Source organism: Nycticebus coucang, chromosome 5, assembly GCF_027406575.1.
Source record: "Nycticebus coucang isolate mNycCou1 chromosome 5, mNycCou1.pri, whole genome shotgun sequence".
NCBI lineage: Eukaryota > Metazoa > Chordata > Mammalia > Primates > Lorisidae > Nycticebus > Nycticebus coucang.
In genome coordinates, this window is record NC_069784.1 from 120,722,451 (window position 1) to 120,741,352 (window position 18,902).

General features: G+C 36.8%; 1 protein-coding gene across 7 annotated transcripts in view; it reads left to right on the forward strand.

The window, feature by feature from the left end:
* UTRN (utrophin) overlaps positions 1-18,902 on the forward strand; it is a 533,531-nt gene that overhangs the window by 201,924 nt on the left and 312,705 nt on the right. For all 7 annotated transcript variants that reach the window (XM_053590883.1, XM_053590887.1, XM_053590886.1 and 4 more), the window contains 9 exons: positions 134-262; positions 1,729-1,902; positions 3,702-3,857; positions 7,931-8,101; positions 11,251-11,430; positions 13,759-13,887; positions 14,196-14,366; positions 16,428-16,589; positions 17,012-17,149. In XM_053590883.1, the coding sequence (XP_053446858.1) occupies positions 134-262; positions 1,729-1,902; positions 3,702-3,857; positions 7,931-8,101; positions 11,251-11,430; positions 13,759-13,887; positions 14,196-14,366; positions 16,428-16,589; positions 17,012-17,149 (1,410 nt within the window). The remainder of the gene's footprint in view (positions 1-133; positions 263-1,728; positions 1,903-3,701; positions 3,858-7,930; positions 8,102-11,250; positions 11,431-13,758; positions 13,888-14,195; positions 14,367-16,427; positions 16,590-17,011; positions 17,150-18,902) is intronic.

Genomic DNA, 18,902 nt, shown 5'->3' on the forward strand with positions numbered 1-18,902 from the left:
AAACCTGTACAGGTGGTCGTCACCATTATGTAAATATATTAGGTATTATATAACTATATGGAACTTTTGCATTATTTCTTTTAATATGTTTTTTTAAAAAGACATCCTCTCCCTCTCCCAACGTCTTTTGTAGAAAATCCAAGCAGAGATCTCAGCCCATGAGCTAACTCTTGAGGAGTTGAGAAGAAATATACATCCCCAGCCCCCAGCCTCCCCCGAGGGCAGGACTGCTCGAGGAGGAAGTCAGATGGATGTGCTACAGGTAAAGAGGGCAAGGAGCATCCTTTTGCTTTTCACTATCTTGTGTGTAGAAAGAAAAGGAGAAAGAGGTCATTGGGTGACCTTGGATGTGTTTGGTCTTCTTTTTTTTATTTTTAAGAGATCATTCCACTTATTTTTGACATTTGGATGCATAAGGACTCATGTAAAGCAGTTGTATACCATTACCTTCAAACCCCGTATGGTAAAATACATGCACAGTCTACCAAAAGGCTAATACATGGCAAAGCCTAAGGATACTACTGTGTAATATTGTGAATATGGAACTTGGAGACTTTAGTTACAGTACTATATTATCTATTCATTTTGAAAACATGCATTAAAATTTTAAATGCAAATTCATTCCTTATTTGAAATAAAATCCTCTAAGTTATAATAAGCGTTGGTCACAAATTTTCAGACCTATTCATGAAATCATAAAAAGAACCTAAAGAATTCTGTAATGCTGAGTGGGAGTCTGTAATAAAAACATTGCATATATTTCCAGTGTGATGTCTTTAGCATTTGTTTACTAAAATAAAATGCAGACATCAGTCTTTCAAAGTACAGGATCAGAAGGCAGTTTTCTTCTCCTTTGTCAATTTATGAAATGCATATTCATCCTATTTTACCAACAATTGTGTTTTGCAAATACGTAAAATTATATTAGTTAATACTAATGAAACACAGGTAGAATTCTAGCATGTGCAAATCAGTGATCGGCCACATCACCTTCTCTAAGAACACGATTCATTTTCCTCTTCTTCTCCATCTTCTTCATCATCACCTGGAAGTACTGAGTCATTCTTTCTGATGCAAACCATGGGGCAAGATGATGTATGGACAGTGCATGGCATCTCGGACAGCAGAAACAAATTGTTGCATGGGTGGAAAAATACTGTTTGATTTTTATGGTTGACTTGAGAAATGACAGAGCGAGCTGGATTTAGAAGTTAGCATTATATTGACTTTTTCTTTAATGCGGAGCCCCTGTCAGTTTTGCTGTGGCTGATGGACTGGGCAGGCTGAGTTCACGTGGGAGGCAGCATCAGACATCCAGTTCCTTAATGGTCTGAGTGACATTGACTTTCAGTCTGAACTTGTGATGAAGGGCGTTTTGAGTTCTAGGTTGTGGATGTATATTTTTCATATGGGTGAGAAAATTAATGAAATTTTAATTCCAGCGAGGCCAGCCAGCTCAGTCCAAATTTGTTATCAAAATGTATGATCCCTGGGATGGAGACACCGCATGTCAAGTGATTCATGGCACTGGGCGGTGCAGTTCACATGGGTGATTAGGCAACTTCACTGAGGTCCTTTAGGAATTTGTTTTTTCTTTTCTTGGTCATGTTATTGCATGTTTTGTTGGTGCTTTACAGATTTTTAGCAGTGTCTGTTGTATTAATATCATTTGATGAGAGAGAGTATCATTCTTAGATGAACTGCTTATTACTTTCATTTCTCACACAGAGGAAACTTCGAGAGGTATCCACAAAGTTCCAGCTTTTCCAGAAGCCTGCTAACTTTGAGCAGCGCATGCTGGACTGTAAGCGCGTGCTGGATGGTGTGAAAGCAGAGCTCCACATTCTGGATGTGAAGGATGCAGAGCCTGATGTCATCCAGACCCACCTGGACAAGTGTATGGTGAGGCTTGTGGGGTTAACATGTCCGCTGGGTTTTCCAGCAGCAATTATGACTAGTCCAGCACTTAAACACTTGGTTTTGGTTCAGCAATCATTATCCTACAGCAGTGTTGTTCAATCTTTTTTATCTTATGCACACATGAATCTATAGTTAAACCTGAGCAGCACGCTTAAATTATGTTGATCAAAAAAAAGGTAAAAAGAATATGCTTACTGTGCTTTGAACTTCCTTTGAAAATAATTTAATTAATGATCTTTAAAAGTTTTCACAGCACACTGGTTGAAAATCACTGACCTAGAGTGTCCTGAACAGAGGGATTGATGATGGAAAACATGTTAAAAAATAAGAAATGTGGTCTTTTTCCCCAAGGAGATTAGAAGGGATAAGAGAGAGAGCTTGGAGAAAGTAAAATTAATTATTTCAATGTAATGAGATAAAGAGACTGGAAAGTATATAACATGATGAAAACCCCAAAGAAAGTATATCTTAATCATGTAAGTTCCAGAAGGCTTCAGCAAAATGTGACTGATAAGCTAAGTTTTCCAGGATAAATTTGAGTTAGCTAGAAGAACCATACTTAGAACAGATGTCAGGAATATTCTTTCATTAAGAAAATCGTTTTCAAAGAAAGTAAAATTTTAACTTTTAATTTATGAAGCTTCAGCCTAAGAAGTAAAGAAAAAAATTATACTTAGAGTGGATGTCTGGAATATTATGGCATAAAAAATTCATTTTCTGGGAAAATATAAGCTTAAAAAGAAGTTTAAACTTAAGATGGGAAAGAGGAAATGATATAGAGGGCTTTATTACTTTTTTAGTCTTGAACTTTAGAATTCAATTGAAGAGAAATTTAAAAACAATGCGGCTAAGACGACACAATTTTAGAATTAGTGTTCTGCTGGAGAATCATGAAGAAACTTAACACGTGACTGGTTAGGACAAGAGAAGGCTGGGAAGTGTTTGTGCTTTTCAAAACTGCTCTCTCCACGAGTCTGTTTCTTACATGAGAGGAAGAATATACAGATAGGATAATTTTTAATGTGTATGTGCATATATGTAAGCATTTATTTCCTTATTGTGATATAGCGGCAATCAAAGCAAATGCTGAACTTGACCTCCTGGAGCGTAGTTCAGTGGTGACAATGTCCTGTGATAGGTTTTTAGGTTAAGATTACGATGTAATCTGCCCAGAATAAAACTTTTTGGTTTTAAGGTAACTAGGAATAGGAAAGCTCTGAAATTGGCACATAGAATTCTGATTTCCTGTATACATCTTAACCTATGAATTTTATATATGTTTTCACTGTATCAGTCCTGCACGTCCACTGTGATACACCTGGCACTTCAGAGAAATAAAAGCAAAAATATAAATGTTAATAGTTTCAAATCTTAACAACCAGAAGTCCCAGTGTTGACTTTTTGTAGTCAGAGCATTGAGGATTTTTTTAAAAATGTAATTTTAAAGATGAGAGACATTCAAGTTTTAGTTCTAATATTTTCCTATTTTATGTAGGAAAAATGTTTATATTATCAAGTACTGTTACAAATATTTAAAAAATGTCCTTTTTAAAAACAGGCATAAACTCCATATTTATTTTCTTGTCTGATTAGGAAAAGTTACTACAACTTTGACTTCACTTGACTTGACCTTTGAGCCCAATCTGAGAATGACAGTGCCCTTTGTTCTCCATAGTTAGGTTTTAGCTGTCAATCAGCTAAGGCGTGTTCTGAAATAATTCCAGTTGTCAGGTTTTCATTACAATGTGTAATTTGTCTTACTGTGGTTGTTGTTTTAAAAGAAACTGTACAAAACTTTGAGTGAAGTGAAACTTGAAGTCGAAACTGTGATCAAGACAGGGAGGCACATTGTTCAGAAGCAGCAGACGGACAACCCCAAAGAGATGGACGAGCAGCTGACCTCCCTGAAGGTGCTTTACAATGACCTGGGCGCCCAGGTGAGGAGCGGCCCCCGACACCTCTCCTTCTCCCCATCCTCTCTCGTGGATTTTAAACTTTCACTTCTCAGAAAACACAGATTTGAAATGTATGGCTGTTCATACATGTGTTTGATTTATTGCGATCATTTCTATTATATTTCTTTGACTGTGTGTATTAATATTATGATGATTAATAGTTTTACAGAAATTTATTTTTGATATTTAGTCCAGTTTATTATTTACACTTTTAATGACTATGGACGTTGCGGGAATTATTTCAAGAAAACTCTCCAAACAGTAGTCTCTGTATAAACTCAGGTTACTGACCCTGGGTCTTCTGGATCTAACAGTAAATGTGAAAACAACTGGGCTGTAGTAAGGAGTAAGTGACAAGAAGTTCCCATTAAGCTACTAGGAATTAAAATCTTCCCAGAAATCTCTCTAATTTAGGCATTTTAGTAATTCATGCTGGTGTCATTGGGCCATTTACGGTGGGTGACCAACTGGGTCCAGCAAGCTCAATGTCTTCTCTTATTGAGAATCTTTGCCCCAAACCCAGGAGAACAAGAAACTGTGTAGATGTGAAACGTTCTTAGCAATATTGAATAACTGCTTTAGACAATGTTCTGGATTCTTCTCCAGATATTTAATATGAACTACTTTCAGGTAAATTAAGATGGAAATTTCTCCATGAGCCTAGAGAAAAATAGCTGACTGTTACCAATTTAAAATCAGTAGGAATGACCAGCCTTACTTTATCTAGGTAATTTTGACCTCACTTCTGCAAGATGAGGTTGTTAATTTGATGCCTTTTGATAGATTGCCCATCTGGAGCATGTGTCTTTGAGCTTCTCTTTAGTACAACTGGAGTTATTTGTTTAGTATTACTAGGCACTTACTAGGTATTTTATGGTTGGAGTGTTATGGCTTCTTTTAGCACCAATATCTTCTTGTGACTGATTTTAACATTAAAGAATTTCTTAAAATCTCACTCAACTGAGACTTTGTGTCAGGAGTTATATGGGCAGTAGAGATACAGTTGTCAGGAGAAACATAAATTATCTGTTTGTCTAATGGAATATGGAGTAATGAAAGTGGAAAACGTTAAATCAAGGAATCACATAAAGTAATGTCAGATTATTGGTCTGAAGTGTTATGGAGGAACATACGTGGTACTTTGAGAGTACAGGTGAAGGGAGATTTGGCCCTGTTTTGGGTTAGGAAAGCTTCCCTGGGAAGTGATACGTAAGCTGATATCTGAAGGATGGGAGGAGTAACTGGGGTGAAACCAGGGAAGGAACTTATCTGGCTGATGGGGCAGCATGTGTAAAGGTCCTATGGCCAGGGGCAGCATATTCTATTTGTGTGGTTGGAGTAGAGAGAGCCAGTGTGGGGAAAATGTTGTTGGAGAGATGACGCCAGACCCTGCTAATGCCATAGAATTTGTATTAAAGATTTTAATTTCTGTCTCAAAAGCAACAATCAATTTTTGCAGAGTTTTGAGTAGGGAAATAACATGCTCACATGTGTTCATTAAAAGATCACACACAGCCATTTGGAAGATAAATTGGAGAGAGGCAGGACTGGATGTGGGGAGGCCAGTTAGGAATTTACTGTTGTACTCTAATAACAGATGATGGCGCCTTGAACTGGGGGAGCAGTGAGATGGAGTCAGTGGCTTGGTTTCAACATATGTAGGAAGTGAAATCAATAGGTGGTTTAGATATAGGGGCACAGAGAAAGGGAGAGAGAGAGAGAGGGATCAAAGATGACTCCTGGGTTTCTGCTTCATTATGTGGATGACCCCGTCACTGGGATGGAGTGCTGAAAGGAAAGGTGCGGAAAGGACGTGCAGAACTCATTATTGGATATATTGAAATTTTAAGTAATTTTGAGAATGTTAATTGGTGATACCAGGTCCTCACATGGTTATTCAGGCCTGGAGAATATATGTAGTCTGCAAAGATGGATTTTATGAGTCATCTGTGTGGAGTCAGTAATTAACATTTGTAGGGATGGTAAATTGCAGAGGGACAGGGTATGGTGAAAAAGAAGAAGGTCTGCTACCCAAGTCTTAAGGAATGATGCCAGTTAGTAAGAAATCTGAGGAAGATGATCTTGCAAAGGAATCTGAAATTACCAGCAAGCAATGGTAGGCACACCAGGGAAGCCAGGGGAAGATGGTGTTTGGAGAATGAGTGTAGTCTGCTGCTTCGCATATTTTTTGAAAGTTAAATATGTCGTCCACTTAAAAGTGTCTATTTAGTCCATTGCTATTGGAGTTATTATTGAACTTAGCAATGGCAATTTCTGTGGAATGCCATGGCATGAGGTCTGTGTGGGAATTGTAGAGGGAGAAAAGTCTTTAGGGGAGGAGAGGCCCAAGAAGAGAACTTGTTGAATGTGAGAGAATAGCTGATGTGAACAATCTTGTAGAGAGAGAAATGGTTGAATATCTAAGAGGGAGGAGGGATCAATGATTTTGTAAAAGATCCACAACTCGATAAGTGGATCCTAATTCAGTACACAGTATGTCTTAAAATATATTGATCTGATTGAGAAAAGTGCAAATTGTTTTCAGTTTAACTGTAAATTATTTTCATCCTCTTTTTGTACAAATCTTCGATGACATTAAGTTTTATGATGATTATGTAGCTGCCTGGGCATGTCAAAGTCAGATAAGTATCATTTAAATATATATATATATATATAGTGGTGCCTGTGTCTCAGTCAGTAGGGCGCTGGCCCCATATAACAAGGGTGGCAGGTTCAAACCCAGCCCTGGCTGAACTGCAACCAAAAAATAGCCGGGTGTTGTGGTGGGCACCTGTAATCCCAGCTGCTCAGGAGGCTGAGGCAGGAGAATCGTGGAAGCCCGAGAGCTAGAGGTTGCTGTGATTCCTGTGACATCATGGCACTCTACTGAAGGCAGTAAAGTGAGACTCTGACTCTGTCTCTACCAAAAAAAAAAAAAAAAAAAAAATATATATATATATATATATATATAATTCCCTTTAGTATAATCCAAGCATTTGTATCCTAAAGTCTGCACTAAGATGCTCTTAGAGTCATGAATTTTAATTAAACTCTGTCAAAAATAATGACACCTTTAAGAAGGAACTTAACAATGAATCTTTTAAGTATGAAAGAAGGAAATTGAACATTGGGAGGAGAAAAAAGAAATGTTATCCTACGTGACTTATTAACGAACTTCAGTCCTTATATTATTTTATATTATAGAAGACAATTTTATCTCATCTAAGACTTATCATTTAGGTGTTCTTATCTCTACATACCTACGTATAAAAAAATAAGACTCTATGAATTGTGTTGTGATATCCTAAGTGCCGTCTCTGCTTTACATTGTGAGTGATTGCTCTTGGTTTGAGACCCACCAGGTAATTGTGAAGGGTCAGACTGGGCTCAATCTGATGGCTGCCCCACCCTGAATTTGGCCTTGATCTCTGTAAGCTTCATTTTCCTTATTTGTAAAATAGGAAGAAGAGCGCCTGTCATAGCCAATTTTGTGATAGTTGCTTAACGTGTGTAAGATTCCCTAACGCTATGTGGAAACTGTAGTAAGAGCTGGGTAAATGTTGGCTCTGTTCATTTTGCTTTCTGTTAACAGCAGTAAGAACAAAATAATAGTAACATTGAAGCTGTATAGTCACGTACTGTATTTTAAGTTATTTGGTTTTTTCAAATATGTAATTATGAAAATAATGCTATTTCCCTCTTCCAATTCCTGTAATACAGTATGTATGTGTTTTTCGAACAGTCCTTCTTTGAGAGGATTCTAAGATGTCTTCTTTTCAGAATTATAATGGATATGATTTATTGATTTCTTAACTTTGTTCCAAGAACTGGGATGCGACCTAACTACGTCTGCTCCTCTCAGTCACTACTTGTTATGATCTTTTGAGCATTATCCCAGTGTCACGTAGGAATTACATTGTAGAGCTAAGATTAAAACCTGAGGCTGACACTTAGGAATCAGTTTGGACTTCTAGTTAATATTCTGATTGCTTCCTGTCTCTGTTCATTCCTGTCCCAGTCTCAACCTCTGTCTCCCTGTCTCTCTCCTTTTTTAGGTGACAGAAGGAAAACAGGATCTGGAAAGGGCGTCACAGTTGGCTCGGAAAATGAAGAAAGAGGCTGCCTCCCTCTCGGGATGGCTTTCTGCCACAGAAGCTGAGCTGGTGCAGAAGTCCACTTCGGAAGGGCTGCTCACGGACTTGGATACAGAAATCGCCTGGGCTAAAGTAAGTCGCCATTCAGAGGAATCACCAATGGTATGCCGGTGTAACCTATGGTGTTTGTTCAGAGCAATCTGGGCGGATACTGTTTCCCTCCATTTAAAACTAAATACAGCCGGTTCTTTTTTTTATTTTTCTGCATTATTTTATCCTCTTCTCTGTCCTAAGAAAAATACTTCTAAAGCAACTATTTTAATAATATGTTTTTATCTTGATTCCAAAAGCATTAAACTCATATGGATCCTCAAGGCCTTATGCTTATATGGTACTTGAAAACACGGAAAACAGTCTTTCTTTTTTACCAATAACTAATCTTTCTATTGAAAACTAACAGATGTAAAGAACATAGCATCAGAATAAGAAAAGTCAATACAAGAGTTTCCTTTTTTTTGAAACAGGGTCTCATTTTGTTGTCAGGGCTAGAATGCAATGGCATCACAGCTCACTGCAACCTCACACTCATGGGCTCAAGTGATCCTCCTGCCTCAGCCTCCCAAATATCTGGGACTGCAGGCATGTATCATAACCCCTGGCTAATTTTTCTATTTTATTTTGTAGAGACAGGGTCTCACTTGTGCTCAGGCTGATGTTGAACTCCTGGCCTCAAGAAGTCCTCCTGCCCTGGCCTCCCAGAGTGCTAGGATCACAGGGTGAGCCATTGTGCCCAGCTGTAGAGTTTTCTTTAGCCCCATCCTTACGTTGAAATCACAGAGATTACATAGTTATCTGCCAATTCTCTCTTCTGAGGTAGATTAGGATGGAACAAATACTTGTTTTACCAAGGCAATTCTGTTCACCTAAATTTATTTCCTAAGAAAGAAGCAAATATGCTAGAGAGAAGTGTTGAAAATAAATGATCAATGTTGTCACAGATACAGTATTTATATAAAGCCCAAAGTACCAGTTTTGACACCTGCTGCAGAGGTTTGCTGTGGGCCCCTAAGAGAAGATGCTTAGAGGTCGTGAGGTGGCACAACTCCTGCCCACTTCCCACTCTCTGTGGAGATGACAACCGAGAGAAAGGCAAGATACCAGGCCCCGGAAAGAATGTTCTCAGTTTAGAAGACAGCTCGTGAAAAGTGTGATCGTGCCATTGAGCTGTGCGAGTAAAAAGACGATGTAGAAAAGGATGTCTGGGGGAAATGAAGAACCTTGTACATTGTTGGTGTGTTGTGGGTGAATGTAAAACAATGGCGCCACACTTTATTTTTTTTAAACTTATGTTTTTCAAGGAAATAGGATCTTCCTTGTGTAATACACTTTGAAAACTGTTATTGTTCCACGAGTAAGATGTTGTATACGCTAATTGAATGAAATTTGCATATAGTAATTCAAAGATGGGACCAAAAATCATTTATAATCAGAATAGCCTGTTTTCATTTTCTTTTCCAGGTTCATATGGATATGCACCGGCATAAGCATACATTTAAAAAATAATTATGTTGTATCTAGTGTTTCATGACCTTCTTTGAAACACTTTAATATTTTCCTTTACCTATAACCATTTTTGCCGAGTGTATTAGGAGATTCATCATATTTCATTCTTACTTTGTTTTTTATTGTCTCTTTCCTCAATTCATGCCATTTACATTATTAACAATTTTCACTGTCGTATACAGTACTAGGATGAATATACTTGTAACTAAATCATAGCATACATTCATAGCCATTTCCTGATGATAAATTCTTAGTCCTAAAATGATTTGGTCAAGTGACGTGTCCATTTTAAAGTCTTACCTATTATGTAATTGTCCTTCAGGAATGCTGTACTCATCACCTGCTGGTGAATTCCTACTGCTTATTGCAACCACACCTTTGAGAACAGTAGGCAAACATCATATTTTGGTTATTTAATTAGAATATTTTCTGTTAGTTAATAAGGCATGTGTAGCTTTTTTAATAATTAAAAAAAAGGTTCAACAATAACAATAGCAGTGGGGTAGATACCCGCGTGTTGCTTTTTGATTGAAAGAACTTTGTAGTTTTAATTTTGGAAACTAGTACTCTCTCTTTAATTTTGTGACTATTCTTTTTGCCTGGTTAAACTTATGAATGTGTGAATCAAATTGTCATCCTACCATCCAGAGTATTATCTTTGCATAACACATTGTAAGACCAAAGCTTAAACTTGTAGTTCTTGTATGATTTATTTAAAATGAAATGGTTTTTGTAATGTTTATACAATAGATTATATGTTAAGTCACCTACTTCCAGGATATAATCCTTGCAAGTATATGTAGTCCATATCAACAGACTCCCTCTGCTGATCTAGCAGCTAAATTTATTACAAATTCCTGAGAGTTGTTAGTTCTGGGATTTTTCTGCATTGCTAGCTTAAATTCACTGAAAATGAAATTGAATTTTTACATCTAGAATTACGATGAAGATAATTGGTGTTTGTGTTTCTATTTAATAAATCGAAATTATAGTTAAAATAAATGAAATCATTATTTTCCTATTCCTGTGTTTGTTACATTCATTGATATTAGCTTAACTAAACATTTTAATTTTATTGCTTTCTTTCTTTCTTTTTTTTTTTTTAAGAGGCATAGTCTCACTCTGTTGCCCTAGGCTAGACTGCTGAGGTGTTAGTCTAGCTCACAGCAACCTCAAACTTTTGGGTTCAAGTAATCCTCCTGCCTCAGCCTCCCAAGTAGCTAGGACTACAGGTGCCCACCACCACCCAGCTAATTGTTTCTATTTTTTTCAGTAGAGACGGGGGTCTCACCCTTGTAAAGGCTGGTCTCAAGCTCCTGAGCTCAAGCATTCCTCCTGCCACAGCCTCCCAAGAATGCTAGAATTATAGGTGGCAGATACCACACATGGTCAAACATTTTAATTAGGAACTTAAGAGCTCTCACTATGTTAGTAAGTTTGGGAGTTTTGGAAACCTTTGCTGTATTGTAAATTATCTAGGGAGTCTTGGACTACACCTTATATGTGGAAGAAATGTTAAAAAAACTTAAGGTTGGGGTGGTGCCTGTGGCTCAAAGGAGTAGGGCGCTTGCCCCATATGCCGGAGGTGGCCGGTTCAAACCCAGCCCCAGCCAAAAACTGCAAAAAAAAAAAAAAAGTAATAAAACAAAACTTAAGGTTGTATAAACTTTTATAATGTTCTGTAAGATCATGTAGGTTTTGGTATTTTTATTTTCTAGAATGTTTTGAAGGATCTGGAAAAGAAAAAAGCTGATTTAAATTCCATCACCGAGAGTAGTGCTTCCCTCAAGAACTTGATCGAGGGCAGTGAGCCTGTCTTAGAAGAGAGGCTCTGCGTCCTGAACGCCGGGTGGAGCCGCGTTCGCACTTGGACTGAGGACTGGTGCAGCACCTTGATGGTATGTTTCCAGAAAAACTTCATGGTGAAATGATCTTCTCTCATTGTTTTAAATTGAATATAGCTTTGATTAAATTTCAAATTCTGTTTTCTCTGTGTCATGGTAATGTTTTGAATTCATTTCATGAGATTTCATTTTTTTTCTTTGAAAAGGCAATACCTAGGAAGAATTTACAATGTTTCTATTAAAGATTGAAATATTCATGGTATACATAGAAATATGTACTTTAACATTTTATTAATTGCACCTTACTTGTTTCATGTTAATGATGTCATAATGTATTTCATTTTCATACTATCATGAGCGAGTTTTACATATTATCTTTACAGTGCTTAATAGTGGTGTACCAGTTATGGGCCCAGTTTCTAGCATCTGTTGGCCTATGTAAAATTCTTGAATACTAGTTGGGTGACATTGGTCAAGTGACTTAAACGCTTCTTAAGCCTCAGTTTTCTTGTCTGTAAAGTGGATATTATATTTTCAACCTCATACAGTTTCTGTGATGATTTTGTGATTGAAAACATGTAGTTCTCTTAAACGCCTGTTCATAAAACAACCAATTCTAGATATTGTTATGATTGTGATAATCATTAAATGCTGTATGTGTATTAGTCTTTGGTTATACTGCCACTCCGTTAATTATCTCGTAAAGTATTGACCACTTAACCTTTATAGTGATTTTCTGTCCTTCTTACAGTAACAAAAAATATGTAGCAGCCCCACCCTCCCTTGCCATAGAGGAAATTGTTGTTTATAAATTACTTTTTTATTTAGACATACTAGAGATTGGTAATTACCTAGTAATTCTACAATTAGAAAAAGTAAATTATTATGTATTTAAACATTTGTTCAAATCAATGGAGCTATGTAGGGCAGTGAAGATCATGGGCTCAGGTCTGGATCTGTCATAGATTGAGAACCACTGCCCCTGGCTTATTATCTGTATAACCTTAGCTACATTACTAGGCTTCAATTTCCATATCTAAAAAATTGGAATAAAAATATGTATTATATATCTAGCAGAGCTAAATTTTGACTATAGTAAGTGAATATGAGTTTCTTGACTTATAGAATAAGTTCATGAAATATTTTATATATTCATTTTTGTTATTACTAGTTTTATTCTGTATCTTATGACCCTTACTTTTGTGTTCTTTAGTCTACCTTTCAAATTCTCCTTTTAAGAAGTACCTTTCCTCGTTCTATTAGAACATTTGATTAACCTGGTTGATGGGGTGTGTCAATTCTTCCTACTTAGAATGTAGAGAGAGCACTGTTGAAATTGAAATAATCATTTATTAGTTCACAGGTTTCTCAACTATTTGTCCATATTATAGATTAATAATGTATATTATTTATTTATTTAGAGACAGAGTGTCTGTCACCCAGGCTAGAGTGCCATGCGTCATCCTAGCTCACAGCAACCTCAAACTCCAGGGTACAAGTGATCCTCCTGCCCCAGCCTCCTGAGTAGCTGGGAGGCTGACTGGCTAATGTGGCTATGTTCGGCAGAGATGGGGTCTTGCTCTTGCTCATTCTGGTCTCGAACTCCTGAGCAATCTTTCCACTTTGGCCTCTCAAAGTACTAGACTTACAGGTGTGAGCCACTGCACCCGCCAGGGTGTGTCTTTTTAAAAACTCCTTTTTTCAAAATTTTCCCTCGTTCCTATATCCTATAAAATATAGACCCTAAGTATTAATGACTTCCCTATCCTTTTGGGTCAACTTCTAACTCTTTGCCTTAGTCTCTGCCACTTTGCTTAGTCGTAATCTGCATAATTGTTGCTGCTGTTTTCAAATCTGTCTGTCAAACACGTTTTATATCCTGCTTTAGGATTCCTTACTGAAGTCTGTGCCAGGTGTAATATTAAGTGCTGGTGACACTGAGGTGAAGAGATCTAGGCTCTGTCCTCTAAGCAGAGCATGCAGAATCTTAATCCATATTTTTCATCATTCTTTTATATTATTATTCCTTAAACGAATTTTCAAAAAATATGATTTAAGGGGACATTTGAGATCAGTTGTTATATAAGAATGAGGAATAAGAGATAAACTTGAAATTGAAAAAGAAACTTTCACCTTTTATTCTACATCAACTTTTTATTGTGCTGAGGACTCAATCAAATAAATTTAACAAGTCTTTAACCACTGCTGTGCATTTTTAGGGATGAGATTTATTCACTGAAGAGAGCTCTGCAGAGAAAGGTGGAAATCTTCCTTTAAATTCAGCATACAATTTGCTCTTTGAAGGTCTTTTAAATCTCTTCTATGATTATTGCTTTAAATATTTCATGTGATTATGTGAGCATTTTATTCATTCCTTTGTAGAACCATCGGAATCAGTTGGAAATATTTGATGGAAATGTGGCCCACATAAGTACTTGGCTTTATCAAGCTGAAGCTCTCCTGGATGAAATCGAAAAGAAACCAGCAAGTAAACGGGAAGAAATTGTGAAGGTAGCAAATATGGAGGAATTACTAACCCTTTAGAGAGGGGAATGCTCTGTTGTCATGTTTCCCTGTGGAAAGTGCTAAGTTACTTACACACATTCTTCCCAAGCAGTAGATTCACTCACATTTATTTTGGTAGGAGAAACTGAGATTGCCAGTGAGTTCTGTGGGAATAGTGCTTACTCTGATTAATTGTGCTGAAATCTCTTATTGCAAATCCCAGATAGTTATTTAAACCATCTCTAATGCTGAGTGAGCATCACACCCATATTGGATTTTCCCATGAGATGATTTTGTGTTTTTATTACTATTAGCGTTTACTATCTGAGCTGGATGATGCCAACCTCCAGGTGGAAAATGTCCGTGATCAAGCCGTTATTTTGATGACTGCACGTGGAAACTCAAGCAGGGAGCTTGTAGAACCAAAATTAGCTGAACTGAATAGGAACTTTGACAAAGTGTCTCAACATATCAAAGGCGCTGAAGTGAGTAATTATATTTTTATAGAAACCCATTTTCCTGTGAGCATGTACCTAAATGATAGATATATTACAATATCTACATCAAAAACTTTTAAAATTAAGATGATTTTAATCACTTTTCTTTGTCCTTATTTATTTGTGATTGTGCATATGAAGGAGAGAAAACAAGGAATTAATATCGAAGAAAATAACACATTTGATGAAAGGGTTTAAAGACTCAGTTGAAGGTCAGAATTAGTTACAAAATAATGAGACTAATTCCAAACCGAGGCATGAATAGTAAGCCCATTATTTTAATAGTCATATTTTATATGTGTGTTCAGATTTTTATGTTTTACATGTTGACAGACATAAAAGTTACAGATAATTTGACTTTTCAGACATAAGGTAGAAAAGTACTGCCTGATTTTATAAATTTAAAAAGGAGCTTTATTTAATTAAGAGGATAATAAATAAGAGTATTCCTTTAAAATGGTACAGTTTTTCTGTGTGTGTGTGTGTGTGTGTGTGTGTATCTTTCTCTCTTTTTACCCTTGTTTTATGAGGGCAGGAAAGGAAAATTCTTACTGTTGTGTTCTCAAGATCTGGGATGTAGTGGGTACCCTGTAAATGCAAAGTTGAAAAGGTCGAAGCACTTTGATGGTTTTTTAGATTTTAAAAAAAACATAGCTGACTTTGAGGTCATTCAAACCAGGTATTCATTCTAATATCTGAGTTTTTAAGGATCTCAACTGTGCCCATTGAATGGCATTTTTTGAGTATTCAGTTAATTCAGTCTCTAGAGAGTTGTGTGTTGAAATTATCAAAGAGGGAGGATCCTCTTTTTTGTAGGAAGTAAATGTTATTTAAACTGCTTTGGTTTGAAAAATCAGAGATAGTATGCCAAATTATGCTTCATACTCCCTATGAATATACTTAAGTAATTCTCCAGCTTACCTTGCTTTCGCTTTTGTCTCTGACCTTCTCCCTTAGCATTCTGATTTCAGCTCATTTTATTCTCTTCAGTAGTTCTCTGGGAGATTTTTCTTGGTATTAAAAAAAGGCACAAAATGTAGAGGTAGGGTGAGACGAATTACAAAGAAACAAAATTACCATTGTCCTCAGCAACAACCTCAGCCAACATTCTAGAATACATGCCTATTATTATTTGTATGTATAAAATATTAAATATTAACATTTTTATATCTTTTATGTCTTTGACATCTTCGACATGATTTTTAACGTCTGTGGAATATTCTAGTATATGATCCGTTACAATTTCCTAAGTGTTTTTTTTTCTACTTTTATTGTGCTTTTATAAATATTTTATTTGTTAAAACTCCATTTATGCATATCTTTTTGATCATCTCTTACTAGGCCCTTAAATGTAATTCTTAGAATTCCTTGAAATCAATGTAAACATTTCAGATACAAAGGCTATTAGATAGACTTTCCAAATAGCCCAGTGGAAAGTTTGTGGCAGTTTATACTTTCACAACCACGGTGTGAGAGTGCTAATTTCTCCATACTTAGCCAACACCAGGTGTTATTTTTCTGCCTTTAGTTTTATTGTAATCGTCATATTTTTAGTTACAAAAATAGGAAGTTTTTCTATATAAACATGTGAAAATATGGCATTGGGAAATAGGTACGTCTTTTAAGTTCTGAGTGTCAAAATCCAAGGAGAATTAATTCTACTGGGGAAACATAAATGGAGGGAGATTCTGTGGGTGACTTGCACTGGGGACCAGGTGGCTGTTCTTCCTTTCTGTGGCCATGGCAGGCTCCTGGATTGTGGCCGTGTTTTTTGCTGTGCTCATATGTGGTCTCTGAGTCCACCACGCAGCACTCCAGGCAGCCACCATTGCTTGCACACCACCTCATATACCTGCCGAGAGTTGGGAGAAGATGGGCCATTCAGAGAGGCCCAAATTGGTAAAATTGTTGCTATGTGAGTGAATGAAACTAAAGTTAGTTCAAATTAGTGCCAGTTCCCCTCTTGATGCCCCTTCTTCCCCTCTTGATGCCCCTTCTCTGTGATTAATGATGAAAATACATTTTCAGAGTGGTCTTTTCCTTCTATAGTTGCTAATTAGTCAACAACCGTTATCATACCAAAGTTTGGTCACCCCTGAAACATTTGAAGCTGGCCTGCCTTTCTCTGATTTGGAAAAATTAGAAAGTGACATAGAAAATATGTTAAAAGTTGTGGAAAAACATTTGGAATCCAGTGATGAAGATGAAAAGGTTAGTTGCAGGAGAGTTTGAAAGCTATGAATGTTTTCATTTCTCTTCTCTGTGAATTATATTTTTATATCAATAATGCTCATCCATAATTAACTGTGAAACAATGACACAGATCCGCATGTGAGTTTCCAGTGTGTATCAATGTAAGATTTGCCAAGTGATTTGTGTAATGCTTAAATAAAAATAGACACATGTTCTACTAAAGGTAATACTTTTTATTATTATCTAACTTCTGTTAAACTTGCTTTGAGATATTTTAACTTAAAATATAAAGTATTTGAAATAAAACCCCCAATTTTTGATCATTCGGATTAACATATCTTGAGTTACACTGCCATTTTCTGGTTCGTTCTTCTACTTGGAAGCTGATAGTGACACTGTGCATTTTTTTTTTTTTGAGTAAATTTTTTTTAAACATTCAGACAGATGAAGAGAGAGCCCAGATTGAGGAAGTTCTACAAAGAGGAGAAGAAATGTTACATCAACCTATGGAGGATAATAAAAAAGAAAAGCTCCGTCTGCAGTTATTACTTTTGCATACAAGATACAACAAAATTAAGGTATTATAATGAGACAGTCTCCGTTGCATTTGAATAACTCATTCAGCCCTTGCCTTGTACGTTGTTACATAATGGACACTTTGAAACACCCCAGTCGAAATATTATCCCCTCTGTTCTAGTGTATATTACTAGTTAATGCTTATATTTTTGGATGAAGTAGGACTCAAAGAAAATAGAAACATAAACACTTACTGGCTATTTCTTTTAGATTTCTGATTATACATTAAACCTGTAAGAGCTATATCCCTTTCAGAAGTTTTCTTACCAGCTCCCTTTTAAATGGCAATCTTTCCAGCTGCATTTTAAGTATGCTGGTGTTCAACCAGAAATCTGTTCTTTGCTAACTCCTTCTATAGTCCTTTTATTTGTTGATTTGGGTGTCTGAGCGGCTTGCTACCTATTAGGCATCTCTATCTGTGTATGTTACAGCCTCGCGATCTGTGCTAACCTGAACTTGCTGTCTGTCTCCTTCTCCCATGTTTCTTACTTTATCCCCCCTCTTATCTAACTACAGTCATGAGCTGCCTAACAGCATTCGCGTCAACAGCATATGCAATAGATTTCCTACAGGATTATAATACCATATTTTTTACCCTACTCTTTCTATGTTTAGATGTGTTTAGATACACGAATACTTCCCACTGTGTTACAGTCACCTACAGTTTTAGTAACAAGCAGTACAGGCTTGTAGCCTAGGGGCGGTGGGCCATACCAGATAGCTGAGGGGTGTAGGAAACTCTTCCATCCGTATTTGTGTAAGTACAATGCATGATGTTTGCACAGCAACAAAGTCACCTAAAGGCACAGTTCTCAGATCGTGTCCTGTTGTTACGTGATGCACGACTCTACTTTAAAAGCTAACCATTCTCTCCAGGGAGCAACGTCAACATCATTCTCCACCACTTCTTGCTCCTCACCTGTGTAGTTGCCCCTATCACACAGAGTAAGGATGAAAACCACGGGGTTAGACTGAAGCAAGATACGGGGCTGTCCTGCAGTTAGATACGGCTTTACCAGTCGCTTGTTTTATGACCTTGGGAAAGTGACCTAACTTCTCTTAGTTCACTGTCCTTTCCTTAATTCAAACTTACGGTTTACTCTTATGGGTTGTTACAATATGTCCAAAAAACCTGTTTCTTACGTTCAGCTTTTCTGACTCGGTATCATCCACGCCCTTCATCTCTTCCTCTGAATTATTCCCCCCAAAGTCATGACTCATCTCGTCATTCCTTCAAGTAAAATACTGTGCAGTGAAATATTGCAAAATACAGGAAGAGCTTGAAGTGCAAGGCTTTTAATATAATGACATGTTAAGCGTTCAATCTGAGCCCCGGGCACCTCCTCTTATATTGCTGTCACCTCCCAGGTAGTGCCTGGTACAGCCATGCTGGGTTTCTTTACGTTTCCCTAAACGCATCACCTGCTCTGGCACCACTGGGGTTTTATGCCCATATCCTGAGCAGGTTTTGTCTTTTTATTTTACCTGAAAAATGCATTATCCTTTAAGACTCAGCCCCGTTTTATTTCGAACATCTGTCACATCATATTGCAGTTCTTTGCTTTATTGTTACTGTTTAAAAAGAATCTTTTCCCCCTATTACTCCTTCGAGGATTCAGTCCATAGCTTACTCAGCTTTGGGTCCCAAATCAGAAATGATTACTGGGATAAAATAGAAATAATCTTTAGACTTTTAATATATAAAACACATTTTTTTTTTCAAAGTACTAACATATTATTTCAGGCTCATTTCA